This window comes from Rousettus aegyptiacus, unplaced genomic scaffold, assembly GCF_014176215.1.
Source record: "Rousettus aegyptiacus isolate mRouAeg1 unplaced genomic scaffold, mRouAeg1.p scaffold_m13_p_7, whole genome shotgun sequence".
Lineage (NCBI taxonomy): Eukaryota > Metazoa > Chordata > Mammalia > Chiroptera > Pteropodidae > Rousettus > Rousettus aegyptiacus.
The window spans coordinates 57,137,457-57,162,706 of NW_023416310.1; the positions used below are offsets into that span (position 1 = coordinate 57,137,457).

The window sequence follows — 25,250 nt, forward strand, 5'->3', positions numbered from 1 at the left end:
AAACACTAAATTTGTATCCATGTTTTTCTCTTCTGTCCTTCTTAATTGTCAAGATTGGAGCACAATGTTTGAGCAACGACTTTTTAAAGGCTATTATAAGTAGACATTTATGCTGTTATTTCTGGGCAAGTGAGGGCATGGATCCAAGTGAAATAATTCTGCTTGCATTTGTAGAAATAGTGGATGATACTGACTGTCCAGGAAAATTACAGCTTATAGAAGAAGTGAAGACTTTTTATCTAACGGGCTTTAAATCTTTGATGTTTCAAGGTTTTCCCCCCTTTTTTTCTTCCACCCATAGGAACCACTGTATCTCTGGAAACAACTAATAGTCTCTTGGATTTATTGTGTTACTATGGTGACCAAGAGCCCTCCACTGATTATCATTTTCAACAAAAGGAAAAATCAGAAGATTTGGTAATGGCTCTGGTGATCATTTTTTAAGTTTCTTTTGGTGATAACACTTCAAAGTCAGGCAGGTTATTGTGTCGTATGTTAGGGTGATAGAGATTTGTTCTGAGATGAGAGTAGTACAGTAGCTTTGATAAAAAGTGGTGCAGAGGAAGATTTTTTAAAAAAAATTTGACCTTGCCTACCCCATGGAGGAAAAGCTTTGACAAGAAATATTCAGGCAGTCCCATATGTTGTTGTTACTTATAATGACAGCATAATGAGTAACGGACAGGTAAAGACCCCCTGGCTCCAGCCCTCTCAAAAATTTGTACATACATTAGCAGAATGGAGTGAGCACACTGCTGGGCGTACAGAACAGTATTGTGCCAAGGGATGGCCAGTCGATACTGCTCTCCCTCAATCAAAGCAGTATTTGACTTCTAGAAAAAGATTCCAAGGAAACCTTGGCTCATGTGAACAAAGATGTAAATAAGGCCTTTTTCCTAATAATTCATACTTATAATTGCAAAACTGTTGAAAACAAATGATAACCAATAATTAGTGATTTGAGTTATGGTAGCAGTCCCCAGGCATTTTGGTGCCAGGGACTGGTGCTCCTATGAGAATCTAATGCCTGATGATCTGAGTGGAGCTGAGGCGGTGGTGCTAGCACTGGGGAGTGGCCACAAATACAGATGAAGCTTCTCTTTCTCCCGCTGTGTGGCACAGTTCCTAACAGGCTGCAGATCGGTCCCGGGGATTGGGGACCTATGGATGGATTATGGTAATGGTGTTGTGTGGTGATTGAGAGTACTAGTGCGGTCTCTCTGGGTATGGAAAGATAAGTTGTATTTTCTTTATTTTTCTGAAGTTTCTTTTGCCTTCCTCATTTTGAATAGTTTTAACTAGGAGAATATATTCCATTGTCATCTTTTGTTTTATTTCTGTTGGTGATGGTTCATTGCAGGAAGAGGCCACAGAGGAAAACAATGAGAAATCTAAGAAGAAAATTGGTCATCAGTTTGGAGTTACTTGGAGGTATGTTACACATAATTAGAACCTTATATTACGGTTTTATATAGTGTGTGGAATGTTGTCCATCACCTCCTAAACAAGATATGATCCTTTAGTGTTCTAAACTAATTTGTTTTTAATGTATAGTATAAATATCATGATAGGTATTCATGTGCATTTTGACCTGTTTTCATAAGATCTTTACCTATAACCAGCAGTACAACATTGGCACTTAATTTTTCCTCCCCCATTTAATTTCATGTAACCTCCAATGGGTATGTGGTTCCTTTGGTAGTTTGTCAGTAGTTTCAGCTTGCAACATATACCTCTAATTTCAAAAGATTCAATATTCTTGTTGACGTAAGAATGCACGTATACTAGAGTGCAGTTCTTCTAAGTTAAGACTACTGGCCAGCAAGCAGAATATTCAGCACTTCCAAACAAAAGGTGAATAACATTTAACTAACATTTGAGGATTTAAATTAACTGACTAGAAGTGTCTAAATAAAAGAAAGGTATTTCATGTGGATAGCTGGAAAAGAAAGCAACTTTTGATATCTGAAGTCTCCTTTGAAGTGATTTTTAAGAAAAAGAGTAGGTACACTAGGTAGAATGTGACATGTACATGTGCTAGAATAGAACAAAGGATTCAGGAGAAACTGCAGGTTTGTGTTTGCCTGGGTATCATATCTGATGAAGGCAGATGGAGAAACTTCGCTGTGGACCCCGTGGTACAGGTTGCTTTTTGTTTAATACTTTGAGTATGTGATCATGTGCCACTGAACAGCAGGGATACAATCTGAGAACTGCCTCATTAGGTGCTTTCAGCCTTGTGTAAACATTGTAGAGTGTACATGTACATGCACAAACCTAGACAGTACAGCCTGCTACTGTAATTATATATAGCTATACTTTTATCCAGCTGGCAGCATAGTAGGCTTATTCACACCAGCATCACCACAGAAGTGAGAGAATGCATGTCACTAGGCAATAGGAGTTTTTCAGCTCCATTTTAATGTTTTGAGACCACTGTCATATATGTTGTGTGTCTCTGACCGAAATGTCATTATGTAGCACATGACTATATTTCTTGTTCATAAAAATTCCCTTTTCTGTCCTTGGTTCTGCCACCTAACTACAAAGGCTTGGACAACTGAAGCTTTTTGAGCCTCAGTTTGTGTCATTTTTCAAGATGATAATAACTATATCTCCCTCTCTGGGTGGTAAGAATTATTTGAAATTATATGCATAAAGTGCTTGGGATGATGTCTGGAACATTATAAGTTCTCGATAAATTGTGTTTGGCTTTTTCTTTCTCTCCTGGTTCACACTTACTCTTTTGTGTCTAGAGCAAAAAACAATGCTGAGAGAATCTTTGCTCTAATGCCGGAGAAAAACGCACATTCCTACTGCACAATGATTCGAGGAATGGTAAAGGTAACATTCGTTTTGTTTTTATATTTGTATCTTTAATTTCCATTAAATCAAGGTGTCTCAGCCTCAGAACTGTTGACGATTGGGCCAGATTATCTGTTGTGAGGACTATCAGTGTGTTGTGTAATACTTAGGAGCGCTCTGGCCTCTGCCCACAGAACACCAGTGGTACATCTTCCCCAGCGCTCTCTCATGACAACTAAAAACATTTACAGGCATTACCGAATGTCACCTGGGAAGCAAGCTGCCCTTGGTAAAGAACCACTGCACTAGAGCATAAGCTTTATGAGAAATGGAACCTCTTGTCTTTTGTTTACCACTATATTCCTAAACCCTAGAACAGGAAATATGCAAATATTTCTTAAATTAATGCATTTGATGACGCTTAATTTTTGTTTTTTTCTTCTTCCAGCACCGAGCTCCTGTGCAGGCATTAAACTTGTACACTGAATTATTAAACAACAGACTCCATGGTAAGTGTGTTTGGTGAACTCTACTGCCTCCTTTTTTTTTTTTTTTTTCCTTCTTTCTCAAGAATCTGTAAAGTCTTTGGATGTTGCCTCGATCACTAGCTCACTTTTAATCTTTACCTATAGAACTGGTGATTGAAGCAGGAGTAGAGATCCAGAAAAGAGTGGTCTTCTACTCTTGTGGCTACGTCGTAAGCCAGGAACCACATGTGCATGACCACTTTGCCTTTAATTTCATTAAAGTAGTTTTTTCTTTTACAGGTGATGTATATACCTTTAATTCATTGATTGAAGCAACAGCAATGATGAATGAGAAATTTGAGGAAAAATGGAATAAGATACTGGTAAGGAAGAACCCTCATTTTGTCTTCTAATGGTCCTAAAATATTTTTTGCTAGAAATACAGGAGATGGAGAGAGGATCCACTGAGCATCTTCATGGCATCTTGACTACACTGGGTTCTCAGATTAGTGGTTACCTGTTGACACTCTTCTAGCAACCCTGTAATTTAAATAGCTGGATCTGACATGTGAAAAGAAAGTTTACTTGACCCACAACATACAGCTAGAATTCAGGAAGACCAGGGTTGCTGGCCAGTGTAATAGCCACTACCACATAATAAGTTTTTTATTACAGAGATAATGCATATTGGTTGAAAAAAATATTAGGTAAATTTTATAAAATAAAAATTATTGGATTGCAATAACTTAAGAATAGAAACATGTTTTTATACTGTACTGATTTTAAAAAGGAAAAATGTACAATACATTCTAGTCTGCTCTTTCACTTGCATCTCCAATGCACTAGCAGAGGGCTGAAGACAGCTGGACACCTTAGGTTGGTGTGGGACAGCTGAATGGAAGAGCTTCTCTAAAAGGCAGTCACTGGTCCCGTTAGTTAATAGATAATTCTATTAACCTACTTTGTATATAGCCAGAGAGCAAGTTCTTTAGTATGCAATGTTTGTTTATTGAACAAATTACCCAGGCATAAAAAATTTGTCCGGCTTTGAATTTAACCAGGAGCTGCTGAAACAAATGGTTGCACAGAAGGTGAAACCAAATCTACAGACTTTTAATACCATTCTGAAATGTCTCCGAAGATTTTATGCATTTGGAAGATTGCCAGCCTTACAGACCTTACGTGAAATGAAAGCCATTGGAATAGGTGAGGGTGCTCCGTAGTGTCCCTTGTTGAAGACCAAGACAGTGCTGACCAGAAGTCAGGTCCAGATAAGCATTTTATATGTTATGCTGGGAATTCGTACATTAGACACATGTAATTACGTGAGTTTACCATAGTGGAGGTACTTTTATCACCTTCAGGGTTTTTATAGCAAATTACAACATTCTTTTAGTATTTTAGGTACTTTTTTAATGGATCTCTTGATTCTGGGAAGAGTTATTCACTTACAGTTAGCTAGTTTTAAATCCCATTTTCCAGCATAATTAGGTATTGGAACCTAAGTATGTGCCGATGTATATTTTTCAGTAATTCCTTTATTGAAAGCTGTTTTGGAACTCAGTTTACTTTAGAATGCTTTAGTGTTCTTAAAGATCTGAGTATGTCAGTTATAACATTTTAGTAATAGGTGTCTAGAGTTTCTAAAAGGGATTTAATCTTTATGACACACTTCTGCCTTTACATTAATCAGGTGAGCTGGGAAATGTCTTTATTCAAAAGACTAGAAGTGTATCATCTTTTATTTAAATACCAACATCAATATGTCTTTAGTTTAGTGTGCCTCAGCTATATTTTGGATAGCTGTGTTTGACTTATTTTATTTCTTTTTTTTTTTTTTCTGTGCACTTGGTAATTTGAGAACCGTCACTTGCAACATATCACTATATTATTCAGCTGTTTTATCAATATGGTATGTATGACACTGTGTTCTATTAATTTATGTAGAAAATTGACCCAGCACCCTTAAGTTTATGTGATTAATTATTGTAAGCTATGTTCACTGCATAAGAATTAAGAATAGAGAATTAACAAATTAATCTACAGTCTGAGCAACAATTTATTTTTGAGGGTAATCTTTTTTATGGTGTAAAACTTGGGTTAGATAGGAGGGGCTCACTGAATATGCTCACAGTGTTGGTCAGACAGTATTGTAGTTGGAGTTCCTTTTGCTCTCTAGAGCTGTGCTGGCCAGTGCAATAGTCACTACCACATGTGGCTACTTATTAAAATTAAATAAAATTTCAAGTTCATCATTGTATTAATGCTCAGTAGCCACATGTGGCTGTTGGCTGCTACGTTGAGTGATGCAAATATAGAACATTTCCATCTTTGCAGGAAGTTTTTGGACAATGCTGCCACAAGTAGTCTTAATTTTATTTTGCAACCTTGTAGGAAAATCTTGAGGTTCCATTTGCCACCTTCTTTTAGGTTCAACAGTCCCTGTTGAGCTGTGCTCTGTTGAATGGACTTTGTAGGAAGACGCACCTGAGTCAGAATTTTTCCTCTGCCATTTACTAGCTCTGTCAAAAGGGACCAGATACCCTTTCCTGAGAAATAACATCAGGGAAGGCACGTTGTTGGCTCTTATCCATTTGCCCCAACTCGACAAAGAACTTCCTGGGTTCAAAAATGATAATTCTAGTCCTTCTCTCCTGCGATGGACTTTATAAAAACAACAGAGAAGAACTTGATTGTCTCTGTTTTGGAGGGCTAATTTTATAAATTCTATGTCCTCACTATAGGGAAGTTTGTTACCTTTTAGGGTAGGGGGATTGGGTATCTTGGAAACAGGTAAATAGTTTCCATAATAATTGTATCTTCTAAAAGATTACTCAGCCTGGTGACATTGTAGTGAAACTGTTTCTGACTTTAAAACCTCTTCCCTTCCTCTGTACTGTCACATCACTTTGGTTCAGCTTCTAAGGAAAGTCAGTGGTACTTACACTTCCTAAGCAACACCCCTGACCGTGTAGGCAGGGTGAGGGGAGGAGTGTCAGTCTGTCTGTGTATATAAATTGGCTGCCTGCAGTAACAATTTTGAGGAATCTACCCAAAGGAGAAAGCCTAAAATAATGAAGAAATAATATATATAAAATAGATTATTGTGTAACTAGTAAAATACTTAAGATTGCCAACAAATGGAAACATACTAAAGGAAATTATTAAAATACATCTATACTATCATTAAAACTATATTATCACTTGTATATGGATACGGTAGGGAAGGGGATATGGTAAAGAGTGTGATATGTTTGCTTGGAAATGTTGGTGCATTTTCTGACCTATTGGTACTCAGGTCATATGATTTTGAAGGACTGCCCCCATCCATTATACGCTCTTCTTTTTCTTGGCCTTCTTATCCTGATTGTCCTTAAAAGGAACATAAAATGATTTTTAGCAGAAACCATTTGTTTGTTTTTCTAAATGTTTAGGCTTGGTACGGGTGTGTTTGTGTGTGTGTTGGTCTTTCTCTTACTTCAATGAAAGTCAAGTTTGTGAAGAGACTAAGATGGGAAAAGTCTCTGTCAGGAGCACATAGACAAAGACCCATAAGTGTCCCAGATTTAATGGAGAGTTGTACTCTGTAGGGTTCATTTGTTCCTTTAGCAAGCACATGCCCTGGCCAGCCCTGTATCCAGGCCTTAATGCTGGAGGCAGAGAGGAGAAATATGGTCCTTTGTACTGGGTGCTGTGTGATTGGTGGTGGTGTAGGAAGTAGACTCATGATAAAAACCCATTTGCTTCCTTGTTCTATAGAAAACCCTGCAAAAGGATCATCCCTCTTGATCTATGATATCATGAATGAATTAACAGGAAAGAAATTTTCCCCAAAGGACCCAGATGATGGTATGTACAGAAGTTGCTTGTGTGAGACAGGGAGCCTGTTTCCTGACTGTTAGTTTTTGGAGGACTTGTGATGAGGACAGGGTTTAATTTAGCTAAGTAATCTTTTTGATTATTCCGAGAAAGCTAAAATATCTACATTACTTTCCTGTATACTTACTTCCTCTCTGCTTGAGTTTTTATTCCTTTAAGTTTATCTTCTACATTACGAGTTTTTTTGGAGAGTTTTTATTAATGTTATTTATTTGAAAAATACTTTGTCCGAAGTAACCTAGGCTCTTGTGAACTTTGATTTTCAGACATGTTTTTTCAGTCAGCCATGAGAGTCGTAAGTACCATTTCTTGCTTAACTTTTGCTTTCCTTTTTTATTTTAACCATCTCCTAAATTTATCTGTAACTGGGAGCGGGTAGGGGTCCTCTCCTTGATTCTTTCACTTGCTAACTCTTCTGTCGATGTCTCTGGTTCTTTTTTCTTTGTTTAAAATCTGTACTAAATCACATAACATCCCTACCCTGTGTTTATTATATACATTGTCTTTTTTCATGCTTTTGTTCAGCTAAGGTTTTAGAGTATTTCATATTTGCCTATTGGTAACTTTTTAAATTGAAGGCATTTTTTAATTATGGTTTTTCATCTTACTATGCTAATATAGAAAAAATTTCAAGCAGTTTTAGAATGAGTTAGCATATCCTGTTCCCTAAGGATAATTGCTTTACAGTTCAGTGTGTATCCTTCCAGGTTTTTCTCTCTGGGCTTTCAAACAAGCACACCCAGACACATTTCCATGGTATTTTGTTCGTTTACAGCAATACTGTATTTCGTAGGAGGGATGCACTACAGTTAACTGTTCTCCTGTGAATATGTTTTGGAGTTATTTTATGGGTTTTTTGCTTTTACAGTGATGCTAGAGTGAATACTCCATCTGTCTTTGTGTATGTGACCAACTATTTTTGTAGAATTGATTTCTAGATATAATTACTAGATCAAAATCATTTTATTTTAAATTTCATGGAACTTGGGGGTTTGTTTTGGTTTTCCCCAATTTTTCGTAACTTATTTGCTGTCAACCAATAATATGTTGAATCAGCATAAATATTTCCACAAACGGTTATACTCATTTTTTTTTTTTTATGTGAGAAGACACCATTTAGTTGATATGGATCTCTAAGAATGTTGCTTGGTACTTTAAATTTTCAGTGCTCCTCTCTGAGAGATCTAGAACTTGCTTACCAAGTACATGGCCTTTTAAACACTGGAGACAACTGGAAATTCATTGGACCCGATCATCGACGTAATTTCTATTAGTAAGTGTGCTGGAAATGTATCCTTTTGCATTAATGGAGCACCTTTATGCAACCATTAGTTGATGCTACAAGTGAAAGGCTGTTGGTGACTCATTTCACCTCCAATTTCAGTCAGTGTGCCCCTGACTTAACAGTACATGTTAACAGAGCAGTAGGCAATCTAAGCAGTGGTAAAACTGATTTGCCAGGCTGAATTTCTTTGCAACACATTAAATCCACATAACTTTTTTTTCTCTTTGCACTCCTATTTATTTGAATTTATAGTAGGGAGGGTCCTTAAAGATTTTGTCACAGTCTCTTTATTTTTAAAGATGCAGATACTGGAACCTAAAGAGACTTCTTAAATGCATTTGCTTTTAGGCAGATAAAAATGAGAACTTAAAGAATCAGCCTGTTAATAGGTATGTGATGATTGTCTCCTGTGTGTCCAAATCCTTGCTGCACATGGAATGCTTTAAAATGAATGTAATATTATCTACTTACCATGAGCTGAGGGTATACCGAGGAGGCAGTCACTAATGACCAGTTGAAGATAAGAAGGTGTTAATTGGGAAGTTCAGAAAGCCATTAGCACCTCCTGGGTTAAGCATTGTCCCAGGTACCTTGAAATTATTTGAAATTGTAACTTCTGAAGTTTTTTTTAATTCTGTGTAACAAATCATTATATAAATATGCTGTAATATAATCATTCCCCTATTGTTAGAGATTTTTAGACTAAATATATTTTTTTCCCATTACAGTTCCAAGTTCTTCAGTTTGCTTTGTCTAATGGAGCAAATTGATGTCACCTTGAAGTGGTATAAGGACCTTATACCTTCAGTAAGATGATTTATTACTTATGTATAATTGTGCAAGTGTTTGTGGGTATATTTGCTGATTAATACTTTAAAAATATATTTGTATTTCTCTTACTTAGGTCTTCTTTCCCCATTCCCAAACACTGATAGATCTTCTCCAAGCACTGGATGTAGCCAACAGGCTAGAAATGATTCCTCAAATTTGGAAAGGTCAGTTTCAGCTTATGTGTTCAGGCCCATCTCACTTCATTGGCCTACATTTTGATGAACAAACAAACATGTTTACATTGTTAGGAATGAAAACTTTCATTTTTGACTAAATTGAATACATTAATTTCGAGATCACTTCTATTTCGAGATCACTTCTTCATGTTCCATATTGGATTTTTGAGTAAAAATATACTGAATATGACCTACATTAGTTCCTTAGTGACAAGAAAAGGCTGTTTTACGTACCTGTTGTATGATGTAACAGAAGGAAGATTAGAATCAGTGTCAATTATGTGGTACATGCTAAATCTAAGTGCAAGTCTCTAACCCCAAAGCCTATCCCATTTCTCTCTACTACTATGTTGCATCACTGTGGTTCAGTTGCTAACAGGTGATATATATGTTTCAAAGAAATAGTTGTGACTGTAGGCTTATGTATGCTAAATCGGCTGCAAAAGATGCTTTGTCTCTTCCATTAGGTGACTGATTATAAAGTCAATCTCTGTGTGCCTCAAGTTTCCATGTCTGAGACACTGAGACGATAACCCTGCCCTACTATCTCAGAAGACTGAAAAAACACTGCTAATTCTCAAATCATGTAAAACAGTGTCTTGTTATGTAGACCAGGTGGCTGCTCTGATCTAGTGTGTGCTGTGTTTAACATTTGACTGGAAGCACGCATAGGCTTTCACTGCTCTTGTCTATTCTTAACACAATTCCTCTGGCTGGTTTTCTGGAATCCTGAAGTAAACCTGGAATAGGTAATGTCAGGAGCTTATTTTTACCTACTAAAAAACATGGATGACAGCTGACAATAGATAAATGTTAGCTAAAGAGTGCTGATTTTACATAATCACTTCTCACTATATTCCTTTTTTGTTTCAAGATAGTAACGAATATGGTCACACTTTCCGCAATGATCTGAAGGAAGAGATTCTGATGCTCATGGCAAGGGATCGGCACCCACCAGAGGTAGGGTTGTATCGACACTCAGGATTCGTTATCATTATTAGGTGCATACTCACCAGTATGTCCTCTAATGCTGAGGGCCCTGTAGGGGCACTTTCCTTGGTTTCATCTGTGTGCTCATTGAGAGTCATTGTGGAGAATTCTGTCATCTAAACCCAGATTTAAATTATATGTCTAAACATACTTAGCCACTAGCAGTATACCATTTCTAAAGTGACTCTCATTCCTCTAGTTCAAAGCAAACAACATGAAAATAGCTTCTTTCTGTCCTGTTAATAGCAGCTTGTATTTTAAAAAAAGATATCTGAAAAAGAAAACTCATGATTGGATTTTAAAGATGTGGCTAATTGAATTATTTGCCCCAGTGCAAAATGCTTTATGTTTTACTATGTTATTTGTGCGTTTATGTATGTGATGTGTTCTCATGGTACAATGCATTGTTTAGGAGTTTTTAATGGTCCTGTGGAGTCTTCCAAACTTCAGTTTTCATAAAACCAGTTAGGCAATTCTGCTGATTCCTAGAGCTTCTCAGCTTCAGGTGGCGTTTGCTGACTGCGCTGCAGATATCAAATCTACTTATGAAAGTCAAGATGCCAGACAGACTGTTCCTGATTGGCCAGCCAGCCCTCTGAACTATGTAGCTGTCCTGTTCTTGAGGGCTGGGAGAACCCAGGAAGCCTGGTGAGTACAGTACCACAGGTGGGAGTCAGAAGCATTTGAACTTGGATCTCATGGAACATTTCCCCTGGTCGGCAGAGTTGCTCACATTTGGCTTTGTGATGTGTAGTTTATCAGAACACAAATTAGTTTTCTACATAATGAGTTTTCTCTGGAAACTTCCAAATAAACTGGAGCAAATTTTAAGAAGGCCAGTATACATGATATATTTAAGAGAGGATGTGGTTCATTGGGCTAATTTTCTTCCATTAATGACCTTTCTGTTTTGGGTATCCACGGACAAGTAAGTCACTTGTCTGTCCAGTTAAATAAAGTGATCAAAGAATTTTATTTCTGAAAATGTTTTTAACATTTGGTTTACTCAGGTATTTCATTTGTGAGTGCATCCTCATCATCTAGCTTAAAATGTAAACTGTATTTTGAACTTCAGGAAACTGGTATTCACCAGTACATACTAAACATGATCTTGATTAGAACTTGTCTTTGCTTTGTATCACTGTATTCTAGTTCTATGTGTTTTTATCAGCATTTCATCCACATACTAATTTTTAGTGTTTATTTGTGAATGGAGATCTTATGCATATTCATTTTTCCAAAAGCAGAGGAGTCAGTAAAAGAATACTTCGTAGAAGTTGTCCCAATTGTATGGTTCTGCTGTGCTTTGTTTTGGATATAAATGTTAGTTCTTAGAGTCAATAAGTGGGGCATACTTGTGCATGGCTTTTTCACAGAAAGTAACTTAATTTGAACATAAGATTGTGAATTCAAAGTATCTGTTCACTATCTCCAGGAAAAGCTGGCAAAGGCTTTGCTGCCTCAGCTGGTCTCAAGAGTGTGAATCACAAACATGACCTGCTCCACTGCTAGTGACAGAAACATTTGATGCTTGGGTTTGTCAACTCAGCCAGGTTGAGACACACTTGTTATGAATCAGGCTGTGATGATTGGCGCAGGGGTACGGACCTCAGCTGAGTCATGGGAGCTGAATGTATGTGTTTCTCCTTTGTCTTGCATGTGGCAGGGTGATGGCGAGCACATATATGAGACTGATGCCTGAATCTGAGCCTGCTCTTCATAATATAATTTGAGGCCACACTGAACTCATACTGGATCATACATACTCTGTTGCATCCATGTCATCAGACTGCCCAGGGGCTATAGTCCCTCCCTGGAAGACTGAAGTGGTCCTCTTAAAGAGGATCAGCAGTCCTCAGCACTGGCGACAAATCAGATTTGTCTGTGAAATTTGTCATGTCAATCTATGAAGTTGGGGAGGAGGGAGTTGGAGCAGACGAGGTGACTGTGATGTAGACAGGGCTGGGATTGGGGACGCTCACAGATTTGCGTGAGCTTCCACCGTGGTCAGGAAGGACACTTAATCTGTGAGTCCAGGACAATAGCAGTGGTCATCTGATTGTCTTCTGTTTTATTAGTATTCATAATCTGTCTCCTATTTTATCTTGAACAGGAAAATGTTGGGGCTTTTCAGGAAGCATAATAAGATCCCTAGGTAAGTTGAAGTTAATGGGCCTGTATCAGTACATCCTAGAATTAACTGCATGGACTTAACTCTTACTGTGGGGTGATTGGAATGTCTTCACGCACCTCAGCCACAGCAGTTGGGCACTCTTTTCACAGGCAGGCAAATGAACAACACAGCTGCCACCCACCTAGGGCATCTGAGGCAAGCACCGATTTATCCTCTGCGTTCAGTAATCGCAGCACTGGGGCTACACTTAATCACCCCTCAGTAAAGGCAGAGTGAAGCGATGTTCAGTATCTTTGGCCCAAAGTTAGACTTTATGTAACTTTGCCTCCAAAGCTAGTTGAGGATTTTATGGCTGAACTTTCTAAAATGCTAGCTAGATTTTCCATGTAAATCCTTGCCTGAGGGGACTTACGGGTTTAGTTGGGGAATGTTGACATTTCATCTTTCTTTTACAGAAATGAGTTGCTGAATGAGTTTATGGACAGTGCAAAAGCATCCAATAGCCCTGTCCAGGCCATCGAGATAGTGAAGCTGGCGAGTGCCTTCAGCTTACCTATTTGTGAGGGCCTGACCCAGAGAGTAATGGCGGACTTTACAATCAGCCAGGAACAAAAGTAAGTGGCTCCTGTATTGTCACCATGAAGGAAAGTTATAAAAATGGAAGCAGACCATTCAAATGGTCAAATTTTAATCTGCCCAGATATGTATGGCTTTATATTCCTTCAATTTCCTTCTTCACAAAAAGGCAGGATGTATTGATTGAATGATTCATCTGTCGGATGGGGTCGGGAGGCCTGTAGTTTTGGCTATTGGAGCCTTTTCCTTTATGAGGCGCCATAGTTTTTCAGCCCCGGGAATGAATTGCACTATAACTCTCCAGTTTATTTTCTTTACAGGGAAGCCCTGGGAAACCTAACCGCATTGAGCCATGACAGCGATAGTGACAGCAGCAGTGACAGCAGCAGTGACAGCGACAGTGACAGCAGTGAAAGCAAATAAAAGTGGTCCAATCAGGAGCATCTGTGGCCCAGCATAATTGCTCTAATTACACTTGAGAACTGAGATGTTAATGTTAAACTATGACATAAATAAAATGAGAATATGGATTTGGTGAACTTTTAAATAGTTGATCCAACACTGAGTTATTTAGGTTAAATTCCTAATTTGATACCTACTAAACCATACATTCAAGGTCTACCATTTAAACAGAAGCAGCACTACCATTTCATTTCTTTGGACACACAGTGTGAGATAGTAGCTCCTGATTTCGGCATAAGCTCTGCACACCTGCATTTACTTGACGCCTTCACACTGCTGTCATCAGTGTGGTTCATTGTCCCGTTGTGATTTAGCCGTTTTTGGCTGATGCTATGATGCTGGTTCTTCCTTGATCTTAGAGAAGGTGTCTAAAAGGAGGTTGTCATAGTTACATAACAATTGATACTGGGTCAATAGTACCCTAATTTCAGGGATATTTAGATGTAAAAAAATTGTATGTCTTAGAGTTGATTTTAATTTCTGAGAATGGCAGGAGTTTAAGCTGCATAACTTGGAAAATGATGACTGTAAATAAATACTGTGATTAATGTACATGTGTGTATGCACTTTTATTATTATATAGCCTTTGGCACAGTTCCCAGTATGGTCTTTGCACATTTCTCCTTCTCCCTTTTCATTTTGTCTGTGTGCTGGCACCTTGTAATGCTATACTTAAAGTGGTCTGAATGAGGGCCCGTGATGACATAAGGATCGCAGTGTCATCTTGACATGATTGTGTGTTGCTAGTAATCAAGTTGGTCAGGAGCTTCTACTTCTAGCATTTCTCTCACCACTGACTTCCAAATAGTATTAGAAGCTGACAGGAACTTATGAAATTTGCAGCATTCTTACCTTCACAAGGGCTTCGACTATAGGCTGCTTTGCTCACCTGATTGCCAGATTACTAAGGCACCCCAGATTCTGCAGGTGAGCACCTTCATCCTTACTCACCAAGACTGACATTTATGGGCTGCAGTATTGATATCTGTTGCACGTGTCTGTTGCCGTCTCTACTTACCATTCTCACTAAGCCAGTCATATGTCCTCGGAAGCCTAAGTATTGGTTCATGCTTTTTCAAGAATGTCAGTTTAAGACATCTGAAGCGGGAGGCAGGGTGCGGTGGGGTTATAGTAGTTAGCTACTCAAGCATTCACGTGCATTGCTCCATTAGCCCCTTGACACATTAAAGCAAAGGAGCAAAAGGACAGATCGGTCGTATTAGCCTTTGGTCTTGGTTACAACTTCCAAGGAGAACCTGGCTGCCTGGAAGCTTGGTAACTCAGCCTCTTTCCCCCTGGTTCTTAGGCACCTGCAAATGCCTCTGTTCCTGGCTAAGTATTCACCAAAAAGTGGTGCACTTCTTCACTTTCCGAGCCCCAACCAAATCTTCAGTATAGTGCTTTGCAGCTACAAAGTGATGGGGGAAAGTCCATCCATGATGTCATATGAGTTTGTAGTGGACTTTCCAGTGGGTGACGTGCAGCTCAGTAGCATTCACTGTGCTGCAGATATTCCAAACCCTGCTCTGGGCAAATAACCTTTGGTCTTTTCAGAAAAAAAAAAAAAAAAAAGTCTATAGATTGGTCTCCATTCTAATTTTTAAATGTTTATTACACTGATTAGTGAAATAGCCACTAATAGTAAAAGATGTCCTATGTTTCCATGTCAAAGTTAGTAAACTGCCAGTTTTTGCTTTTGGTTGGCATTCTCAATTTGCTGTCTATTCTACCTCACCACTGTCCACACCCCTAAAAGGCATTTACCAAAATGAGTGGCTTCTTGGTGATGTAGTAGGACCCTTCATTTTTAAGTTTACTCATGTAGAAGTTTTAACAATTCATTTGTCATAGAAGTCAGTGAGATACAGATTTGGATGATGTTTATATAGGAAACATATTTGCAAGCTGAGACTCAGTTTAAACAATAGGAGAAAGGTTTTAGTTATAATTCAGATCCAATTAGGACCAGAATCAAGTTTTGAAGCTTTGGTGCCACAGCTGAGGTATCGGCATCAATAATGTATAAAGCAGCCATATGTAAAAAAAAAAAAAAAATTAGAAAGTGGCCTATTGTAAATTGGGAACTAAGGGTAGTGAAACTATTTGAGAAATTTAACAAAAAGGAACAGGAGAAACTGGAGCATTGGAAGAATTGATGGCAGTCCGATGAGAAACAGAAAGGTAAAGGGAAGAGTCTTGTATGTGCAGTGACTTCAGTGCACCTTAGAAATTACCCGTGTGAAATTTAGAAACTAGGATGTTTTTGGTTCAACAGAACATTTGAGGACTCAAAATGAAATGGATTATCTTAGGTCTTTCAAACTGCAGGATTTGAAATCAATTTTTGTGGGTGATGGATATTTTAGTGAGATGTATTAGAAAATCTATGCTGGCATTCAGTAAAGTTTGTGACATGTTTCCCATGTAGTAGATATATGCATGTAGATGTATAAGTGTACCTGGTGAAGATATGATTATTCTACTGCTGGTCACAGTCAGTTTGAGAAACACTGAAATAGATTATGCTGTGAGACAGCAGTCACTAGGATCATGGGTGGGCAGTGCACATTTTATAGACTCATTTTAGTCTTTGAGACAGAGTGGCAATTTACCAGAGAAAGGGGTATATTTTATTTGGTTGCTACTTTGATCACATATAAGGTACACAAGAGTCTGGGCAGTGAAGGAGCCTAGCCTGTAAAAGAATGCTGTCCAACATCTTGCATAGTTTTGGTCTCTGTAAAAGAATCAGAAAGACTGCTGGAGATCAAGCCCAAGAAAAGTTCACAGCACAACTCAGCAAAATTTTACTTTTGAAAACTAAATGTCTAAGAGTAAGGGTCATATAATTTATTCCCAGGAAAACCTAAGGTTTGCCACCAATACCAGTGGACTGTTATCACAATGGCACCCTTCACTGGCTCTTGCCTCACAATCCCTCCAGAAACCCTTCTTCATGAAGACCCCAGGGTAGTGTCCATATAGCTAGCTCAACTTACAAGCCACTGAAACCACATCGCTTTCCCATGTGGACAAGGGCGGAGTGGCCTGGAAACCCTCCTTCCCCTCCTTTGTTTTCTCACGTTCCCCCGCCCACCTCAGGGCTCCTAAATGTACCAATGGGAAGGAAATTAGGAAAGCTTCTGCTTAATTCTGGGAAATGACCACTGGACGTGATAAATAATTTGCCCAAAACTTAATCTTTTTATTTCCCTTTTAATGTTAACTTGAATCAGTTCCGCAGAGTTCAAGTTACTTTAAAACTGGTTGGACTTTTGGGACTTGGAGACTGCTTTTATCCAGAACCTATAAAAAGAGCTGAGGATTTAATACTAAGGAATATAGTAGTATACCTTCAACTGTAAAATTATCTTTTAGCTTGCTACATTGATTTTAAAGAACAGTAAAGCAAAGATCAGTTTTAATGTTAAATCTGGAGGCATGAGTTTAAAATGTTGAGGAACTGTCCTACAGCACTCAGGAGGGAGTTAGGACCCTATTTAAGGCTAAAACATTGAGACTATAAGATACAATACAGGAGTGATGACTAGGCTTCTTATGATCCAGTCAGGAATGACAGAGGTGTAACTTAACCACTTGCAGTTTAAACAAAAATATGTAGTGAAGCGCCCTGCCCTAACTGCCCAGGGCTATCCTTGTCTACCTTCCTCACACCTTGCCCCTTTGGACTCCACTTCCAAATAGAACTGAAAACCCAGGTAAAGGACCTTTTCGTTAGAAAGCTTGCAAGTGATCTCCTAAGGATGAGGAAGGAAAATCAAGGCCTGGCCAAGCAGAGTCCCCTTTTCGACATTATCCTAATCTTCCAATTTGCAGTGGGGGTGTGGATGCTAAAGGAACTACTAAAATTTTCAAAGCTTCGGTATTTTGATTTAGAGTTAAAATAGAACTCTGTATTGCTTTTCAGCTCAGATAATCACATCTGAAGGAAGTTACACTTGCAGAAATGAATCTCCTTCCCCTTTTTTCATGATTTGCAGATGCTTCTCAAAAGTGCCTCCTCAGTATCTCCTTGTGAACACATAAATCCTCCCCCAAAATTACAATGTGTAAGGGGAGACTTTTTATGGAGTAAAAAGTTATAAAATTTTTTATGGAGTAAAAAATAAAATGTAGGAATTTGTTAATGTTTACACAATATGGCAATTCTCCTAATCTTCAGAGAAGTGAACTTAGTAAAAAAGTTCTCTGGGTTTTATAGCAATCAGTTCAAATACAATTATTCAATTATATTTATTGAATAATTATTCAATCCCTTTAAGATTCCAGGCTGAGCGGCCCCACTTCAATGAAGAGATTCAGCCCAGGTGCCAGAAGGGAGCAAGGTCAATCCCTAGTGTCTCAGAACTGAGCTGCAATCTATTTTGAAGGCCACTGAATTAATTTGTGGGTAGGAAAGACACCATTTTTTTCAATGCCATAGACCAGAAAACAGTACATCCCAAGTAGAAAGGAGGAAGTGGTTCAAGAAACTCAGGTATATGTGTGCATGTGTTGTTCATTAGGACCCAACATAAAATATTTTTTCTTTAGTAGCAAAGTTTGTGATATTATTTCTAGTGCCTTTCAACCACTAGGGATGACATATCTCCAATTATAAATACATTTGGTTGGCATTTTGGCTTGTACATCTCTCTTGAGTTGCCCAGCAGGAATCAGTTCACCAGAACCGTCAGAGCCAAGACAAGCTTTGGACTTTCGAGACCCACTTCACAGCCTGGAAACCGAGTGCACAGGACTTCAACTTTTGCTGTTGCTGTTCCTCGAGGAAATTTTATAACATATTGAGCCAGAAATGGCACTTTTTGAAAAGGAATAAGCTACTCAGTTTTCATATTTTTGTTTTATTCAGTTTGCTCCAAGGGCAAAATCAGTAATAATAGGGATCACCAACATTATTTTGATTGGCTCACAAGCCTGATCAGTAAAACCTGAAAAACAGAAAATGTTACACAAGTTGCAAAAAGTACTCCTGGAGTTCACTGACATGATAGCAAGTGGAAACACAAATGCAACAAGTGTTAACATTTAGAACAGTATTTGTACCTGTTCCTTTCTAGACAATTCAGGGACCCTGGTGCAAACTCTTCATGTATTACTGCGGATTTCCTTTGATAATAGGACTTTACAACACTCCTTCCTCCCAGGCCTTACTCTTGCTGCACTTGAGTGGTTCCTATTCCTACGGCGCTGGCGTATGCTGTCAGGATTTCCACTATCTGTTTAGTTTCTAGGGTCATGCGGGCTTCCTTCAGCCAGTCCTGTGCCACTCGTCTCGACTCCCCTTTCAGCTGGTTGACAAATTTTGCTGCTAGCTCCAGATCACCATGCTCAAGGCAATAGGAGGCATATGACAATAATTTAAATGTGTTTATATCCTCAGGGTGGAGTTCCACTGGTGGCTTCAGTTGCTGAGGCGGGAAGAGGAGCAGGGACTGCAAGTAGGAGAGGAAATACTGGTATAAGCTATTTCTGGTTTCGTCAATCATTGCTACCCTTTGGGCCAGTTTTTGGACAGCATAGAAACGGACTCTAAGTGTCTCCTCACTGTACACCCCACGGGTCAGGGACTCTGGAGGGATAGCTGAGGTTAAAGCTTGGGCAAATTCGCTATCAGAACAGGTGGCTTTGATGGCCTCAACTGCACCACCCAGTGGAACAGTGGGCAGATCCGCAGATGCTGTCTTCATGCTGTACTTTAATGCCTCCACCGAGAGCCAGAGTTGGTGGGCTTTTCTGGCCTCCTCTTCAGCAACTGCATGACCTACAAAGAAAACAAAAGGCAAAGAAAAACATTTTTCTTTCACATGATTACATGTCTTACTTGTATATCCGGAGAACTGATATATCTTCAACAAGCTAAATCCACGCATGTGAAATATGGGGCCAGAAAGTGCCTCTTCCAACCCCCCAGCCCTGGGGTGGTTCTTTTCTAGCTGGCTTCTTCATTGAAGGCAACAACCTACAACATAACTGGATGAGGACGTCTTTTCCCTAAAGCCTTTTTTCCTAAATGGAGAAAACAAGCAGGACTTAATGTGCACAAGCACAACTGAGTCTCCCTTCTGTCTTCTTGTGACATCTAGGACAATGTATGGCATCTACTTCAGATATTTATCTGCGGAAATATCTGAGAAGGAAACATGATATTTAAATTAGGACCAGACTTATGCTAAGACCATCCCTTTTTAAAAAGGGATGGGAGACGTCGAATAAATAATGGACTATTGGATCTTGAAACTTACCTTATTTTTATCTTTATCTGACAAAAAAGATTTCATAATATCCCAAACAAACCCATTTTATCTACATCCTCATTGTTAAGACATTTCCCTTTCAGTGTGGCTCATGGAGGCCTCAGCATATCTACTGTCCATTTGAGTGAGTGGAATCAGCAAGTCACCTACAGATAACCCTCTAACTACAGAGCTAGAGACAGGTCAGCACAGCATGGAGCACAGCGTAGGACCACACTGACCTTTTGCTCCACTCAAGGCACATGAGACATAACCAAAGTGTGCTGGGTAAACTGCTTCATAAATGGTGATCTCTTGTCAGTCACATAAGAAGTAAACCTTCAACTTATTTAATGTTTATTTATTTTTATTTTTTTTTATTTTTCTCTCCCCTCTTTAATTTCCTCCCCCAACTTCCACCCTTGACCTATAGATGTTGCTGTTTCCCCTTAAGAACTGGATCTTTGTAGGCAGGGCATCTCCTCCTACATGCTCACAGGCATGCACCCAGGGCCAGGTGCCCCCAGGGCCTGGCTCCCGCCGCCACCCAGACCCCCCCCCCCCACCTCCCCTTCCCCGCGCCGGGGCCTGGCACCCTCTGGGACCTGTCACATCTGGGGCATGGTCCGGGGCTCCACCTGAGGCGTGAACCCCAGGACCTTCTGCGTGTAAAGCAGACATGCTGACCACTACACTATGAAGCAACCCTTAAGATTTAATTTTTAAATTCTTTTAAATTTCTTCCCATGACTCTCTGTATTCCAAAATTATCTAATCTAGGGCTGATTTTCTAAGAAATGAATAAAATTTATTAGAGTGACTTCAGCATATTTATGCCTTAATGTCAATGCACGTATCCCATTATCCTCATTGAAAGCTGGATTAAATGAAATTATCTAAGAGGCCCACGTGCTCACTTTGAACAGCCTGTTCGATTCCTCTCAGTCTAGCATAGGCAGTGTTTATGTCCAGAGTAAAGTTGTCAACTTGCTCTTGACTGAGCCGACGAAACTGTAGTTCTTGTTCAGCGAGTTTCTCAGACAGGTCCTGAAATGAAACATAGTGTACAGAAAAAAAGATGCTACCTCAATGAACATGTAAGGACACTTACGTCTTCCAGCAACTGCTACTGCCAAGAGGAAAGACGGCTTTTAGAAGCTCAGAAAGAGTTCTCATGAAATACCTACATTATGTGTAAGGTTTCAAAATTTCCTAATACTCATATTTAATGTATAACTTTCTACAAATTTTACTAATGGAACGTAATACTGGAGGAAGCAGACTAACGGAAGAGAGAAGGCTATTGAGAAAATGCCAACTTTAGAAAGTAACTGTACTGCCATATAAACGTAATAACTAGATTAAATTGAATCACTATCCTCTATTTAAGAGCTTATTTATGCATCCATTTTTTTCAGAAAAACACTCATCAAATAGAATTTACAATAAAATGCCTTTACATATTGGCATAGGTTTCAATTTCCTGGAAGATTTCCTTATGTAGAAAACCTCATTTCCATTTTGTGAGACAAAATACTAAATTAATATATTATGAATGACTAGCTGAGTAAAAGCTAATTATGATTAAAGGTATCTTGATAATTTCCAAACTCAATGTCTCTGGGAAATTTCCTCAGATATAAATATCTAAAAACTACATGTAATCTACAGGAGCTTGTAGGGATAAAGCAGTGTCAATTCTCTCACAATGCTCTATTTATTTTCTTAAAAAATAAGTATCACGGTCTGAGGTATCCATTTTGTTTACTTGTTTATTGTCTGTCTTGAGCACCACTGCATCCAAGCATATAGTAGGCATTTCATAAATATCTATGCACTGACTAAATCGATTCATTCATTAACTACATGTGTCGAGTATTATTATCTGCATTCTTGAAACCTTTCTTAAAGCTTTGAAAACTCTAAATGACCAGGACATAGATGCAAAACACATCTGATCAGTAACACATAGCCACACCTTTATGTAAAAAGGAGTAATTCTGCAAATATACAAAAGCCCCACTCCACCAAGAGTAGGTACCATTAGAAACCTTTCCCTATTCTTCCATCTCCTCAGAAGGAATGACACACAGAGTGCATTAAAAGGAAAGGAGAGACTGTTACTAAAGGAAAGGGGAAAAGGAGGTCGATGCCTTCTAATGGGTCCTCACCTGTTCAAATTCATGTTTCAGTTCCTGTTCTTGTACCCTGAGGACATCCTGTAAGTGATCAGTGTGGGCAGCAGCCTGTCGGCGAAGCTGTGTTCTCATTTCACTCTCCATGGCATCTCTGACTTCTTCTACCTGCAAAACCAAACAGTACTGATTAGTTCCCAATTCTACACATACACTTTTAGAAAAAGAGAAAAAAACTAGTAACAATTATAGCAGCTTCCATGTCCTGATCCCCTATGATGCGTCATGCACACATACACATTCTTCTTATATGAATCAAAAAGCTGAATGCTGGAAGGTGATTCAAATGAGGTCACACAGCTATAGCAAAAATCAGATTTCAAATGGGGTCTCTCTGGCTCCAAAACTGTTTTTTCCTTATCACTAGGCTGCCTCCTATATAAAGCAAAAAGGGTCATTTCCCAAATCCCAGATCATGGGGGCAAAAAAATCACTATAAATAAAGACTTGGGATAAAAACAAGAGGGAAAAAAACGCAGAAAAAAATAAATAAAAAGACTTGGGATAAAACACTGCTTACCACAACCATCTGTGTGACCTTGGGGAAATTATCACTTCCATTTTCTCATCTATAAGCTGTTAAGAAAATTAATATCTGCAGTTGCTGAACACAATTTCTTTTAATTTAAATAAAACTCCTCTGAAACTGCTTATTTGAATATATAGATTCAACACAGACTAAATGAAACCAAAACTATGAAAAGCATATCATGTCTTGTCTAACAATTAGCCATGGGTCATACTGCAAATTATTTAACACAGATTACCTGGAATTCATTAATGTACTTATTCTCAGAAACAATATAATTAATTAATGAATCCACTCAGTCAGGGCATAAATATTTATGAAGTGCCAGCTCTGTGCCAGACCGTGCCTATTATATGCTTGGATTTGGTGGTCAAGACAGACAGACAGGAAACAAGTAAACAAAATGGACACCTCAGACTGTGATACTTGTTCTTAAGAAAATAATTAGGGCAATGTGAGAGAAAGTAATACGGAGGCTCTACTTTAGATTGAGGGGATAAGAAAGGCCTTGCTGAGGTGACATCCAAGCTTAGAACTAAGGTTTAAAGACAGGAACCAAAACAAATGTACCAGGCAGAGCAAAGACCCCAGGGCAAAAGATGTAGTCAAGGCATTAAACCACCTAAAAAAAAAAAAAAAAAATCAAAACAAGATATCTGGTAAATAAGGAAAGTAAAGGAGGCCTGGCTCACAGCAAACAGGAATAAGCTCAAGAGGCCTTATTAGTATAGGTTAAGAATTTAAAGATTTTATATTAAATGCAGTGGGCAGTTCAGTGGAGGATCTTCAGCAGCCTTGTGCCTGATCAGAACATGTTTCTTATAAGAACCATTTGTTTATGTAAATAGATAAAGAAAGATGGGTATGAAAACATGAAACCTTTAAAGATAATACTTTGGACTAAGATGGTGGTAATGGGAAAAGAAAAGTGAACAGATATGGGACTTAACTCTGGATGCAGAACTGATAGGATGTGTCAATGGACTGGATGTGAAAGTTGATGGAGGAACAACTAAGCATGATTTCTTGCTTCAGCAACTGGGTAGATGGAGGTTTATTTAGAGAGAAATAAGCTGAGGGAGGGGGTTGGGAGAACAACTGGAGAAAATCAAAAAAATTGTTTTAAATATGCTGAGTTTGAAACGACTACTGAAAATCCAAGTGGAGCTGTCAAGTCGGCTGCTGGACAGGCAATTGAAGCCAAGGCGGATGTCAGAGCTAGGGATATAAATGTCTCAAGTGACAGATAATACTTACACTTCAAAGCCACAGGACTAGTTAAGAGCACTTGGAGACAGTTTAGATAGATAAAAGGTTTAGGAGCCCATGTCAGTGAGTGCCAGTATTTGAGAGGCTGAGAGAAGAGGGAAGCCAAGGAGTGGCCACAGTAGGTGGGAGAAAAGCCAGAACAATGTGGTCTTCTCACAGACACGAGAAGGAAGAGTTTCAAGGAGGAGGGAGTGGTCGGCTTGTGCGGCCAAGAGGACATGAAGGTAGTATGAGTACTCAGGTTCCAGATTAGCTTACAGACACCTATAATGTATGATGTGCACAGACAGAACGCTAAAAAGCTATTCCCATCCATTCTTAACCACCAACTATTTAAAAATACTGGCAGAGAAAAATATACTCAGAATCCAACAGAGATTCTTTCAGCACGGCTTCAAGGGGCAGAAGCTCCCCTGGGAAAAGATAAGCTAGCTAATCCTGGGTACCAGTAGCGTGTAACTTTCTTACACTTCTGCTTCTGCTCTACATAAAGGAACTCCAGCAGATTAATCCTTCCCTAGACGTTCTGACTGGCACAAGGGCCAAAGCACCATTCAAGAGGTAGGTTGACGTGACTTCCAACTAGTCTTTTACAGTCAGTGACTGCTAGTATTATCTCTAAAAGTAGATAATCTAGTCAGATTCACTTTAAATGTTAGGCTATTGTTCTCATTTCTTCTACCTTTCTGTCTTGTTCAGCCTGTATCTCACTCCTGTGATGTTCTAATGCTTTTGCCACTGCAGAGTCAAACGCTCGCTTTTCTTCCAGCTTTTGTTTTTCCAAGGCTAATGCAATGTGCTGCTTCTCCGTGGCTTTCTGTTCAGCTAGCTCTCTGTTTAGCTGGTCAATGCGACGATGTGCATGAGCAACTAGGGAGTTCAGATCATCAGTAGACAGCTTGTCAGCTAAAGAGAAAACCACATTAAAATGTTAATCATTTGGCCAAAATTATACATCTACAATGTAACTTGTTTCAATTGATTAAGGTGTTTTCAATCCCAAGCAAAGAAATTTTGGCAGGCCTTTGAGTATATTAATCAGTTCTTTTCTAGGTACCCAAATTAGTATTTCTAATCTGAACTAATGATAAATTGGCTTAATAACTATAATTTTGCCTCTAAAAGACAGAGCTTACATATACAATCACACCCATGCATAACTACGATTAGTCATAACAGGTATCCAATTAAAGACTTTCTGCTAAAACTCAAATCAAATTCTCAGACTTTTCCCTAATAAGAGTCTGTATACCTTTTCTTAAACAGCTGATAGTATCTAAGATAGTGATCTGCAACCAGAGTTGTCCATCACAACCACCTGTAGAGCTTTTAAAAATACTCATGCTCAAAGATTCTGATTTGAAAGATTCTGATTCAACACTCTTTCCCTCCCAA

At 38.8% G+C, this 25,250-nt stretch overlaps 2 protein-coding genes and 1 non-coding gene across 13 annotated transcripts in view; 2 read left to right on the forward strand and 1 right to left on the reverse strand.

The window, feature by feature from the left end:
- The window catches only part of PTCD3 (pentatricopeptide repeat domain 3), a 28,244-nt gene extending 14,087 nt beyond the window's left edge, over positions 1-14,157 (forward strand). For 2 of the 3 annotated variants that reach the window (XM_036223934.1, XM_016136577.2), the window contains exons 8-24: positions 302-417; positions 1,361-1,431; positions 2,757-2,844; positions 3,254-3,314; positions 3,573-3,655; positions 4,334-4,478; positions 5,134-5,184; positions 7,032-7,121; positions 7,418-7,446; positions 8,318-8,424; positions 9,165-9,243; positions 9,341-9,431; positions 10,318-10,403; positions 10,933-11,081; positions 12,547-12,588; positions 13,023-13,181; positions 13,464-14,157. In XM_036223934.1, coding sequence (XP_036079827.1) covers positions 302-417; positions 1,361-1,431; positions 2,757-2,844; positions 3,254-3,314; positions 3,573-3,655; positions 4,334-4,478; positions 5,134-5,184; positions 7,032-7,121; positions 7,418-7,446; positions 8,318-8,424; positions 9,165-9,243; positions 9,341-9,431; positions 10,318-10,403; positions 10,933-11,081; positions 12,547-12,588; positions 13,023-13,181; positions 13,464-13,566 — 1,550 coding nt within the window. In that variant the 3' untranslated portion in view covers positions 13,567-14,157. Of the gene's footprint in view, positions 1-301; positions 418-1,360; positions 1,432-2,756; positions 2,845-3,253; positions 3,315-3,572; positions 3,656-4,333; positions 4,479-5,133; positions 5,185-7,031; positions 7,122-7,417; positions 7,447-8,317; positions 8,425-9,164; positions 9,244-9,340; positions 9,432-10,317; positions 10,404-10,845; positions 11,082-12,546; positions 12,589-13,022; positions 13,182-13,463 lie in introns of those variants that run through there. The other variant, XM_036223935.1, reaches the window with a different exon arrangement.
- LOC118605882 lies at positions 12,010-12,146 on the forward strand. The gene has a single exon (XR_004952279.1). It is a non-coding gene; the product is annotated as a small nucleolar RNA SNORD94 (small nucleolar RNA).
- Positions 14,158-18,450: 4,293 nt separating the features above from the next.
- IMMT (inner membrane mitochondrial protein) overlaps positions 18,451-25,250 on the reverse strand; it is a 36,512-nt gene continuing 29,712 nt past the window's right edge. For all 9 annotated transcript variants that reach the window (XM_036223959.1, XM_036223958.1, XM_036223954.1 and 6 more), the window contains 4 exons: positions 24,538-24,761; positions 22,034-22,165; positions 20,780-20,909; positions 18,451-19,390 (listed from right to left, as the gene is read on the reverse strand). In XM_036223959.1, the coding sequence (XP_036079852.1) occupies positions 18,777-19,390; positions 20,780-20,909; positions 22,034-22,165; positions 24,538-24,761 (1,100 nt within the window). In that variant the 3' untranslated portion in view covers positions 18,451-18,776. The remainder of the gene's footprint in view (positions 19,391-20,779; positions 20,910-22,033; positions 22,166-24,537; positions 24,762-25,250) is intronic.